This window comes from Chanos chanos, chromosome 13 (genome assembly GCF_902362185.1).
Source record: "Chanos chanos chromosome 13, fChaCha1.1, whole genome shotgun sequence".
Classification (NCBI taxonomy): domain Eukaryota; kingdom Metazoa; phylum Chordata; class Actinopteri; order Gonorynchiformes; family Chanidae; genus Chanos; species Chanos chanos.
Genome location: NC_044507.1, coordinates 14284544 through 14297254, shown reverse-complemented (window position 1 = coordinate 14297254; position 12711 = coordinate 14284544). Strand labels below are relative to the sequence as shown.

The 12711-nt window shown below is 44.4% G+C and overlaps 1 protein-coding gene across 1 annotated transcript in view; it reads right to left on the bottom strand.

Annotated features, from left to right (window-relative positions):
* Nucleotides 1–2575: 2575 nt before the first annotated feature.
* Nucleotides 2576–12711, bottom strand: part of bahcc1a (BAH domain and coiled-coil containing 1a) — a 56336-nt gene continuing 46200 nt past the window's right edge. Inside the window, exons 15-28 of the mRNA XM_030789963.1 lie at nucleotides 12177–12429; nucleotides 11839–12039; nucleotides 10706–10879; nucleotides 10326–10588; nucleotides 9821–9901; nucleotides 9305–9437; nucleotides 8785–8902; nucleotides 8286–8361; nucleotides 5600–5708; nucleotides 5269–5385; nucleotides 4917–5078; nucleotides 3508–4721; nucleotides 3043–3279; nucleotides 2576–2876 (exon numbers count right to left, since the gene is read on the bottom strand). Of these exons, the coding sequence (XP_030645823.1) occupies nucleotides 2667–2876; nucleotides 3043–3279; nucleotides 3508–4721; nucleotides 4917–5078; nucleotides 5269–5385; nucleotides 5600–5708; nucleotides 8286–8361; nucleotides 8785–8902; nucleotides 9305–9437; nucleotides 9821–9901; nucleotides 10326–10588; nucleotides 10706–10879; nucleotides 11839–12039; nucleotides 12177–12429 (3348 nt within the window). The 3' untranslated portion in view covers nucleotides 2576–2666. The remainder of the gene's footprint in view (nucleotides 2877–3042; nucleotides 3280–3507; nucleotides 4722–4916; nucleotides 5079–5268; nucleotides 5386–5599; nucleotides 5709–8285; nucleotides 8362–8784; nucleotides 8903–9304; nucleotides 9438–9820; nucleotides 9902–10325; nucleotides 10589–10705; nucleotides 10880–11838; nucleotides 12040–12176; nucleotides 12430–12711) is intronic.

The window sequence follows — 12711 nt, the reverse complement described above, 5'->3', positions numbered from 1 at the left end:
GTGTCTTTTTTGAGACAGGCATTCAGTAAAGACACATGCTTAATTTAAGTACATTCATTTTAGCCTTTCCAGTGCCCTCCTTTCTCAGAACAAATCTTTTAAAAGGCATACATACAAAATCACACACTCACACTCACAGATACACACACCAGCAGATGGTAATGCTTAGATGTTTGGAGGCTATTTATCATAGCATTAATTTTTTTTTTTTTTTTTTTTTTGAGTCTAAATTGTGATTAGTGTGCAAAGTGTTAAATAAATAATTGATGTCAGAGCCTCATAAAGACCAAATATAGACTGTCATATCATTTAGTATCATCTCTATGATTTACAGAATGAGAGTTATCAAATTTGATGAATCACAAATCTGTCTCGTGAAAAAAATCAGTCAAGCAATAACTACCTGCATTCTTTTTTCTCTTTTTCTCCAAACTGTCAACTATAGGCCAATGGATCAGCAAAAGCATAGTGACATGGACAGTCTAAATGACCATTGGGAAAAAAAAAAACAATGAATGAGGATAAATGGACAGGAAATGGAGGCTTAGAGGGTGATGTCATTTCCCTTGCACCACTAGAACAGCCATTAATGGAGGCCAAAAGGTGAAGGTTCAAATGCGCTTCAAGGCACAGACAAAGGGGGTTGGATATCCAAACCCACAAATCCAGTGTTCCTGGTCCTTACATGGATCTCTGCTTGACAACACATTTGTGTAAAGCAGATAAATATACCATCACCATCATCTAACAGACATGAAGAATCAAGGTCACATTTTTCATCCCAAAAATCTACTGGTTTTTGTAATGCAACAGCAACACTGACAATAAATAAAAAAAAAAAAAAGAACTGATTATCAAATAATACTTGTAAAATACAGTGAAGATTGCATAACCAAAATGAAAACAGAGATTGTGACATTTTTTGGCACAAAATAAATGTAAGGAGAAATCATTTGATTGTGAGAATGCCATTCAAATAGTCACTGCACATTCTCTTCTGAATCTGATTGTCCTTCACAGGGAGAAATGTGTGCATGTGTGCATTCAGTAACAGCAGACAAATGCCCCATCAACTCAACCAACATCTCCTTCTGTTCTCACCACTTTAACCTTTCTTTTATTTCTTTTATTTTTTTTAGTGCCTTGATCTTGGAATGATAAGGCTGAACCAAGATCACCTCTTTGAGGTGTAAAATCTTGAGTTGCCATCCACTGGTGTGTACAGAACAGCAAAATATTATCAAAAAGCAAAAAGCTAAACATACACACAGTGCAGGACCTTTCATTAGCCAAAAAAAAGGAACGCCAAAAAAAAAAAAAGGATGATTGCAAGGGTAGGTGATTATAACTTTTAAAATTTCACTCTGAGGAATTTTACAGACCTTTCTGCTTCTTCTGGTCTTTTTGAACCTGTCTGATTGGAGCACAAGCGTCCACAAAGTTCTTCTTTTTAAGGACAAAACTGGCAGAGCAGATGAGGTAAAATATGATACTGCTCTGGATAAAATTAGGGTGGTGTTTTGTAAATATTGAAAGAAATTGTCTTTTTTTTTTTAGAACAATTAATTGTTTTACATTTGCAAAAGAAAAAAATGCAATGTGTTATTGACACAAATAGGAATAAGACATCATTTATAACAATGGAACGAATGCCCACAATACAGCCATAACAAGTGACTGAAACTTAATGTAATCTGCTCTTCTCTCTTCTCTCTTGATGGGAGAGGCAGTTGGTTATTTCTCTCTTCTTTCCGTCTCAGCAGGGCATGTGCAGTGCAATGCTTAAATCTTCAGTTCATCTTCCCAAAGCAAAATAATAATAATAATAATATTAAAAAAAATCTCTGTTCATATTTACCACTCATAGAAAAATAAATCAATCAAAAACATGGAAAGATAAGCCTCATATTTACATTATACTTATATATAAAATAGCTTTTTATATACATATGGACAAAAACAACAATAAAGAAAAAAAAAATCACACAAGCAAACTTTACAATATACACCTGAATCAGAAGACAGGCAAGAGGTACTGAAGTGTATGGCTTGGTAGGAATAATTCCTCATATATACATACATGAACATAATATATTTCTATGTATTTGTATTTAAATATCCCTGGAATCACGAGAATGAGGTGTGGAGGGTTTTCCGCACCGTCTCTAATTCACTGTCACATGGAACTGAGGCATTCCCAGTCATCTGCTCCACATCCCATGATGTTGTTCTGCTTTGGTGACCTTAGATAGTGTGAAGGTTCATAGGGCAAAGTCTAAGCATTAGGATCTCTCCTCCCTTAACCATTCAAATATTCCGCTCCTTCCCAGAGGGCTTACACCATGGAAATACTGCCTCTCGTCACTGACATCTGGTACATCTTAGTTGATTCCCTGGCTACAAAACATGGAGCGTTTGTGGGTGCCACGTTACAGCCAACCATTGTCATCCTGCCACTGTATCCTTATGCTGCGAACCTCTGAGATCCAGTTTCCCAGCAACTATGCAGTCTGGACTCCGCCACCTTCTGGCCTCCTTCTCTTTTACAAGCTGAAGGAGTCAGGGCGAACCTCGACACCCGTCGGCTGTCACATTCCCAGTCTGCCACTGGGCTGACCAGTTGAAAGGGCCATTCAGTAGTATTCTCAGGACGACAGTGTCCAGTGCTAGCAGAGGATGGATAGTCCTTCTGTGCTGACCAGCTGACCACTCGTAGGATCATAAGTACCGGCCAAGTAGTAGATATCCTCACAGCTGCTGTCGGGCTTCTTGCCCCGGCTCAGCCTCTCATACTCCTCTCGGCTAACCACCTGGCACTTGTGAGAGATTGTTTGCACGTCGTTTTCATCCTCATGACATGACTGGTACAAGGCATGCTGAAGGAGAATAACACAGATGCAAAGAGTCACTGAAGTTACTTCAAGCTGGGTGACCTCAAACTCACTGTCCACAAGAGAAGTTCTAAAATTCCTATCATAATTTGGCTCCTGGTAACGTCTTAAATTTTTTAGTATTCAATACCTGGCCTCAGAACAGCCTTACCTTGCCATCACGGTGCCTCTTGCCCAGCTTGGTCTCCTCTGGGTGGTAGAACCACTTGACCTTCACCACCATGCTGCTTGTCCAGGACTCCCAGAAGCTCTCGATACGACCAATGTACGGCAGGTGAGGTCGGCCAGCAGAGAGGAACACTGCACAGTCACCCACGCGCACCATGTCCCTGCCACGCACTATAGCCTTGTAGAAGAGTTTACGTGCCTTGCCTTTCAAACCTCGTCTCTGTGGATCACAGGGGGGTTTTAATTCATCTATATCAAGGATTATAGTGCAACAGATTCTTTTATTTGGGTAAATGGAGAGGAAGAAATTATTCATTGCACATATTGGTAACCTGAATTGTGATAGTTTATGAGCAGTTTATTTGTGTAACAATTGAATTAAATTAATTGAATTAAATGGAAACTTATTTTTAACAGTGTGAGCCATTTTGTCATGACAGTAACTCACCTGGGTGGGATTCCCAGACCATCTCCACAGTTGTCGTGCTGGTAAGAAGGAGGACATTTTGGGTCGACCCTGGTCCGACATGAACCTCTGTCTCTTGACAAGCTCCTTGGAGAGTTTCGAGGGTGAACTAGGGCATTCCTTCCTCTTAAGTTGTTTGCTGGTGGCACTGTGGTTGGAAATGCCACCCTTAGCACTGGTCACAGCTACGGCCTTGGCCACAAAGGAGTGTTGAGGAGGTCCGACACGAGGTTCAGGGGGCTGCAGCATTGGACGATGGGGAGTCAAGCAACTCTGCAGAAGGAGTGTGGAGTTCTCCTCATCATCTGAGCTGTAGGAGGAGTCATTGTCAGAGGAGCAGAGGCTGGAGCTAGACAGTGAGCCTGAGCTGGAAGAACTCGAGGAACCTGAGGACGAGGAGGAGACAGAAAGACGCGAGAGGAAGCGGCCGGCTGTCCTCATGCCCCCTGAGGCTGTGGCCAGTGCAGACCTCCTCCTTCTCTCCTCTTCCTCCTCCTCTTCCTCATCCATATCAGAATAGGAGCTATGGCAGTCCCGGTGGCAGCTGAGGCCCAGGTCTCCATATTCAGTCATGCGCAGTGAAGGTGAGGGTTTCCTCTGGACAGGAGCACCTTTCAGCAGGAGCTCTGCCCTAGAGTTGTCTCCTTTTCTGTTGTCTTTCACCAACAGCACTGGGTGGGAATAAGCCTCAGGCCTGGGAAGTCCACCCACACCTTTGGAGCCAAATCCTGAGCTTCCCAGCAATAGCAGAGCCTTGCTGCTTTTGGTCTTAGGGGACGTAACTCCCTCGTGATCCAGTTTGACCAGGAATTCGGCTTTTCTGCCTCTAGACATCCCTGTGTCTTCTGGTTTCCTTCTCTGCCCATAGGGAGTGCTTCTGCCCCCAAGGGGTAGCCCAGAGGCCTGGCTGCAGAAGGTTGAATAACCGTTAGCAATACTACTGAAGGAGTCCACTTCGAAAGAGCTGCTGCTAAAGATGCCTTTGGCAGGAGTTGTCATGGAGACTGGTGACTGAGGCAAGACGTCCATCTCCCTGCCTCTCAAGGCCTTCTTGGGGGTGGAGCCGTTGAACTGGAATAGATTGACTGAAGCACGTTTTCTGGCCTCAGCTACAGACGGCCAGCTCAGAGTAGCTGCTGAGCTCTTAGTGGCACTGTCTGAGAGAGAGCTCTTCAGCCCTGAACCTTTTGGTCTCCCTGGGAAACAAAATACACATATGTAAACGTTTCCAACCATTCTGCTGAAACTGCATCCCAAACTCTTTCAGGTTCAAGTGTAACTTAAATGAACATTCTCTGGCACCAGCAGTAACCAGTATTAGCACAAAGAAACTCTGTATCCCAAGCTTTATTTTTCGTTCAAAATCTCTAGGCAACCCTTAACAATCCTACCTGGCCTGTTCTTCTGAACCAAAGGCTTCTCCAGGGTCCTAGATTTTTCAGTACTGATCAGTCTGTCAGAGGTCCTGTCATTCACTGAGCTCCCATCCTGACCACAACTCTGCCTACTTATTCGACCACTGGACTCCAGAGGTGGTGGGGTTGAATCAGCACCTACATGGATGAAAGTAGTAGAGTAATGATTTGTAAAAATCCCTCTGTAGCCATGAGTATAAAAAAAACAATGGGAACACTGGCTTTATTTGTAAATGCATTTGTAAAACTATTCTGTAGCATAAACCCTTGAAAACTCTATAGCAGAAACTGAAATTTGAAACAGAGTGACCTAAGGCAGGGAACTCACATTGGATTTGGTAGCCTGGAGGAAGAAGACGGATGTTATGGAGTGAGATCCGTCCCCTATCTCCGTCATCAAACTCCACCATCACCCCACCTGGCTTTCCTTCATCAGCAGCGCTACCTATGTGAGGAATCAGAAAAGACGAGGGAGCTCAGAGAGGCCTTGAGTAATTGAGATGCAAGTGCCACAAACTGCTAATGTCCCTAGCCAGAACAGTCTAAGAGAGGATATGCAATACATGATCATATTAGAGGGTTCAAACACACATACACACACTCTCACACACACACACACACACACACACACACGAGTGAGGACTGAACAGCGTCTTTACCTCTGCGGACATAGCCTGGGTAGAGGCATCGCGAGCGCTCACTCCAGTAGGCACACACTCTCGTTCCTTCTGTCAGCAGTGCATCTGTCTCAGGGCGTACATCCAGAACCTGAAACACACACACACACACACACACACACACAAACACAACTCTGTCATTAAATATGACAACCTGAGAGACAAAAAAGCAATTGAGAATAGACAGACAGGCAGGCACACTTATGAACACACATACACATACACAAACAAACAAACACAGCAGTACCCAGTCAATGTCTGTGCCAGGTCTGAAAGAAGCACTTATCTCGTGCCAGTGTGCCAGTCAGGCCTGAAAAGCAGCGGAAGCCATGATGCGGTAAATCCTGACTTGCTGAGTAATACTAAAGAGGCTCTGAATGGGAGGCCTGTGATTGCAGGTTGCCAGCCTCTCCTCTGACAATTCAGGCAGGCCCAGCATCCGCCATTCACTGTGGTCTCTTTCAGGTTGCCTTAATTTACGGTTGCCACAGCAACAGGCTCCCTGACTGATGAGGTGTGAGGCAGGGTGGATGTTTGTGTGAGAATGCTGTGTGTGTGGGGGTGTCGGGGGTGGAGGGGGTAGTAGATTGGTGTCAAAGGTAAATGGCTGTTGGAAAAATGGAAAGACAGGAAAGTGGAAGTGCAGCGTAATTAGACACAGCTGCTGTGTGACTGCTGTTTACACAATGGAGCAGCTGCAGAAAACAGTGTGCAGTGGGCTGGGGATGGGGTTCGAACAGAAGTTGTGAAATGTTTATATGATGGAGAGGGAGGTTTGTGAAATTGTCTCTAGAGAGCACTGGACACTGTTTGTGAGAGAGAGAGAGTGTGTGTGTGTGTGTGTGTGTGTGTACGTGTGCTTGTGTGTCTGTGTCTGTGTGTGTGTGTGTGTGAGTGTGCTTGTGTCTGTGTGCATTTGTATGTGCGTATGCTGTGTGTGTGTGTGTGTGTGTGTGTGTGTGTGTGTGTGTGTGTGTCTGTGTGTGTGTGTGCGTGTGTCTTTTGGGTTTTACAGAACTCATGGGGACCACATGTTCCCAACATGTAGATGAGCATCTGAAAAACGTGATCCTGTGGGGACGTTAAGTCTGTCCCCAAAAGTTTAAATACTCTTTAAAACAAAGATATGCCTGTTAAAAACTAAAAAACTAAAACTAAGGGCAAAAACGTTTCATGGTTACGATTAGGGTTAGGGTAAGATTTTAGATTAGGCATATCTGTATTTACAGTAACTTGAAACTCAGTGGAAAGCTCTGATAAGAGTTAAGGCTTTGTGTACATGTGTGTATGTGTGCGTGTATGTGTGCGTGTATGTGTGCGCGCATGTGTACTGCAAGTCAATGAATGGAGCGCGGTGTGAAAAAGACTGACCAGGCTAAAACATGCCCAAACACGCTCCTCTAAGCATAAGTGGCATGGGGGAGCATTTGTGTTTAACACACCATTTTTTTGGAGGAACACAGACGTTTTCACAGCTAACACAGATCAGATGGTCTGGCATGGCCAATGCCAGTGCATCTGCTCTTTTGTGACGGGACTATCTGTGCTGACGTAATGCTCTGAGAAAGACCAGCAGCAGCGGTGGCATCTCCTTCAAACTGTACACACAATAACTTCATGTGCCCCTATCGCCGGCCTAGTTTACAGTACCAAGCTCACACAAAACAATAGACCTTCCTCTCAAGAGCTTCTCAGAGTTATCTTACTCTCAGGTCCTCTCACCTTGGTGTGTTTAGCTTTGCTGCTGTTGCGTGAAGATGCTGGTACGAGGCCATTGTTTAGAGACAACCGTGTTACACGGATGTGTGCACCTCTATGTCATTAGCGTGCAGGACAAAAGTCAATGACTTAAGTAAACAGTATCACTATCCGAAGCACACAAGGAGGAAGAGACGCAAGTTATACAAGAAAATGAACGCTGGCCAAGAGCGCACTGTTGGTTTATAGTCTATAATTAAACCCGTTTCGCTGATGGCTTCGATAAGCTGTGATGTTAGCATAACCTATAGTTGCACGAGAACAACAGAAAAAAAAAGAAAAGCACTTGTGCGAATGAAACCTTTAAAGCAGCATTTTATCTACCCAGGAGATGCTAAGTGAATTGAAATGGAATGTCATGTTTGCGTTTTCTGGAGGAGGAAAGAATGAGGCACAGAGGTTGAAAACTACCCTTGCTGCATTATTGGAATATTCACACAGGTCATTCACCAAAGCGTATGTATATTTACCCTCCATTGCTTAAGCTACATCTTTAAACAAGATTCAGTTTCTCGTCCGGATGACGACAGTGTTTAGAAGATGCAAAGTCAACCAAGTCCCGTTCAGAATTGTCTTTCGGGCACCGTTGGAATATTGTATATTTAAGGGGGGAGTGTTGGAACGGGGGAGGGAGAGATCTAAACGGATTGGTACCACAGTAGTGGAGGTCTGGCTGATAAAGGTATGAGTTTATAGGGAGTGGTTCTGTGTGTTGTTAAATTGTTCAAAAGGCACAGTGGCTGGCCACTAATATAGGGAGTGGTGGTGTGTGTAGTAACCGTTTGAAACGAGTGACTGAGGCCAATTTAAAAGGGAGTGGTAGAGTGTGTGGGGGAGCAGAGGACAGTCCGTAGAGGCCAATGGTTTGGTGTGTGTGGGCAAGTTTATTCTCAAAAGAGGGGAAACTCACCGCTTCCTGCAGCAGCTGCTCTAGGGTGTAGATTCGAGGGCGGTTTCCTCTCTCTCCATCAATAACAATATTGTAACTGAATGGAAAGAGACAGAGAGAAGAGAGAAAGAAAGAGAGAGAGAGACAGAGAGAGAGAGAGAGAGAGAGAGGGAGAGAGAGAGGGAGAGAGAGAGGGAGAGAGAGAGAGAGAGAATATAGTACAAAGAGGTTATTTTCAGCAATGTGTGTAATGCTTAGCCTTTTGTGTCCAACTCACAATTAGAGCACATTCTCGTTTACTCTCTGGTCTACTTGGCTCAGTGACACATCTCTGCTCTGGTGAAAGGTCATGAGGAAACAGGCTGAGCTACGTAAAAGGGAACCCCTCTGAAAGCGTCGGGACATCTCAGAGTGTTTCACTGTAAATCTACTGGGCCTGAACACACAGCCAAACGTCCACTCAGATATATATATGTGTGTGTGTGTGTGTGTGTGTGTGTGTGCGCGCGCACGTGCTTACATGTCAGGAAGCTCCAAGGTTCGGACCCGGGCGGCGTACAGAAGTTCATCTTCTTTGGAGATGAGGATCTTGAGTCCATCAGCCAGCAGGTCCTTGGTCAGCACACAGTTAGGGACAGCTGTGAAAAAGATGCAGTCAGACACACTGTAATTAACTCTGTAAGCTAAAGCCATTTGATTTTGCAGTGCTTTCTGCCAGATACTGTGTGGAATGACTGTGTGAGCGTATTTACCATTGAGGTTTAAGAGCTGGGGAAAGAAATTCGGGAACTAATTGACACTGAGAAATTATAAGGATAAACATGCCAGCATTCATTTCCACAGTTAGATAAACTGAATTCACATTACTTGTATATGCGTGTGTATGTATTTGAGCTATAATTATTAAAACAGTTACTGCAACTGATAAAGAGCCAACTTCGCTTAAATTCATACCTCTTTCAAGAGATCAAAGTGAACATCACAAAATCAGGCACATCCTCTTTGAAAAGAATGTGTGTTACGCGTTTATCATATCTTACCCATGGCAGTTCTTGAGTGAGATGAAGGATTATAATCCTCTCCTTCCTCAGAGAAACTGCTGTCCTCTCCCAGATGGAAGCCATCATCCGCCGCAAAACTCTCCAGGAGGCGACTGACCGCACGACCCTTCGACTGGACAACAGAGACAGAAAAAACAGGGTTTGAGTCACAAACGAGAAGAGAAGAAAAAAAAAAGGGAGGAGGCGGAGTGTCACACGCACTCGTCCGAGATACCAAACTTTTCTCTCGCTGTTACGTGTGCTCTATACTTCACACCAGAAGGTGTGATTTTCACCTCTTATGACACACACTTACTCAGCAATATCAGTCAGAAGTTCCAGAAGTTGTCAGATAAGCGTCTTGATGGTGTGCCAGTTGCTACTGCGTGCACCGTTTGGCTTTGGAAAATCAGTTTGGGGGAAGCAAAGGCTTAATTGACTTAGCCGTGGTTGTATGAGGTCAGTTTTTTTGGGGGGGGGGGGGGGGGGGGGGGGGGAGCTTGGGACAGATCATACCTGTCTGCTTCTGCTCCTCCTGGTCCAGTGGCTGTCGTTGTTTTGTGGGGATTGGGCTGCAGCCGACCAGCAGTTTCTCCTCTGCAATATATCCATGCAATAAAAGAGACAAAAGGAGAGACCTCAGTAACACAAATACGCTGAGTTAGACACAGGTCATGAAAAAGAGAAAGAAAATCTGGTCAAGTTGATCTGAGAAACAAGCTGGACTTTCTGCATGAAGCAGTTCATATACAAGGTAAAAAAAAACATAATAATGATAAAAATGTCTCCTCTAATATCTCATGAGCTACATATCAGACTGGTTCATTTAAAATCTAAACTTCTCTGATAATTTCTATTTCCATGGGCCTTCATGAATTATGAAACAGAACTTTGAGAAAAAAAGAAACACACACAAAGAGTCCAGTTCTTCTGGTATTAATCATTACAGCCTCAGCAGCTCCTAATGAAGAGCTAATGAGATAAAGAATAACCACAGAAACATTTAATTCTCCGGTCTAACCTTGTCAACCGGACCACGTAGCATTGTGCTTTTGCGAGTTGCTCTCTTTAACCTCTCGGTGGTGGTTGGAAACGTGATGAAGCCGGCGCTTTTTCTGTATAGCCCAGAACGGGCTGCCATGCTGCCCCAGCGTTGCTCCTGCAGTCTGGGTCTCCCTGGTCGTCTCACTCCTGGAGGTTTAGCTGCAGGTACAGGGGTTGGCCTGCAGGGGGCTTTCTTCTTCACCTTCACTTCCCCTTCTGTTCCAGAGACAGACTGCCTACCTGTTTATTCATGATTTGAGGAGGAAAAAATGATTAGGAATAAGTAGAAACAGATGGCTGGTTTACTGAGAAATGTCTGCATCACTGAGCATCTGGGATATGAAAGGACAGGTTTACCATAGAGCTCCTGGCGCTCTTTCTTGTTCCTTGCTTTCTGATTGGCTTCCAGTTTGACAATGGATGAGGGGGAGGGGCCTGTCACAGTTGAGGTTGATAAAATATCCCTAGATGGTGGAGCTTTGAAGTCTCTTCCTTCACCACTGTCATAACTACCTTCTTCCTCTTCATCTTCTAAAACAGCAAATTAAACATCTTTAGAGCTGAGCATAGACTACATAATTAACTAATTGCTATTCAATAACAAACACACTCATGCATGCAATAATTACTTTACAATTTATATTTGTTTTAAACAGTTCCTTTGCAGTAATATACTTTTAATGATGTTAGCAATGTTGAACTCGTCAGCTATATTCTGTTGGCCTTTTAGAAAGCATTAGCAGTTCTTAATGTGGTTTACTCAGTGTGCTTCATAAATATGGCTTATTATTGTTTACCTAAGACCCACATAGGTGTACTATTATACTATTATGCTTCTAAGAAGAGCAGTGTTTGTGTGTGTGTGTGTATGTGTGTGTGCGCGCGTGTGTGTGTGCGTATACATCCTTGCGTGTGCGTATGCATCCGCGTGTGTGTGTGTGTGTGTGTGTGTGCCTGTGTGTGTAGTGTTTGTGCATGCTGAACAGTCTCAGACAGCTGTCTGCAGCTGTGTCAGTGTGTCTCCCAGTGACAGGCCAGTGTGAGAGGTGTCGGATGTCCACACGCTGCTGACACTCTTGTCATTTACAAGCCATTCATCAACACCCTCTCACTCACCTCCACACACTGACATGGATCACTCTTAGAGTGATTAACAAATTAACAAATGCCTCACAGTGCCACTAGGGGCACCTGCGCTCACATTTGGAAAATTTTAGAACACACTCAGACCCAGATTTGCTGACATCGTTTCTATGTTAACGCAATTTCCTTGTGTAAAATTGATCATATGAGTAATAAACTGTCGCATTACAAATAGTGTGACCAATAATTCACCATGTTACTAATAAGTGGTCGGTCAAGGCTTAGATGTACTGAAATTGCCGAATGCTGTGGGCCTGTGAGGATAGATAAAGCTCTTGAGATTAAAAAATTGAAAAAAAAAAATGAGATTAAAAATTCCTCTGAAGATTTCTCTAAGAATGATTTACCCTGCTCAGAGGATTCGCTCTCTGCTGGTGAAGTCTCCCCATCCTCCATCACCTCCTGTCCCCTTCTTCGCAGGATTCGGGCTCTGGGCTGCTGCAGACGGGTAGACGCTCGACCCAAAGCTGCCACGCTCTTCCTCTTACCCCTCCTCTTCATTGGCACGCACTCTTTCCAACTCTCCTGTGCCCCGCTATCCCCGCTAGCTGCTAGAAAAAAAAAAAAAAAAACAGACAGAAGTTTAAATCATACACAAGCACACACGCGTTACACACGCGTGCACACCCGGACACAAGCACGCACACATAAAACAGGGAGAATGAGATGGGAGACCACACTGTACCTGTGTCACTCTGTCCCTCTGACTCATTGGTTCCGCTGGCTAGTCTGGTATGTGCTTTAGATGCGTTCTGCCCCGTGTACAGGTGTTTGGAGCCTGAGCTGGAGGTGGTGCTGTCTTTGTCCTGCTGTGCCGCTCCTGATAAGTCCCTCCTTCCTGGGACTTTCTGTTTGAGTTGAGACACGTGGTGCTCACGGCCCAGTTTGGAGCCGAGCATGCCGTGAAGACTGCTCTTCCTGCAGCTCTGTGCCTTCATCTGAGAGCGACAGAGAGAGAAAAACAGAGAGAGAGAGAGAGAGAGAGAGAGAGAGAGAGAGACAGAGAGACAGAGAGAGAGAGTGATGCACACTGTGACTTATTGATACAAAACGTTACAGAGACCAGAGACAAGGGGAGAGCATGAAGTTAAAAAAACAGAATAAAAGATCCGCAGATGAAAGAGAAATTAACATCAAGAGAACCTCCTGGGCTGCTCTTAATTAAAAAGCATGAGCAGCAGCCCTAACGAGATAAGACGAGGCGAGGAGACAGGAGAGCA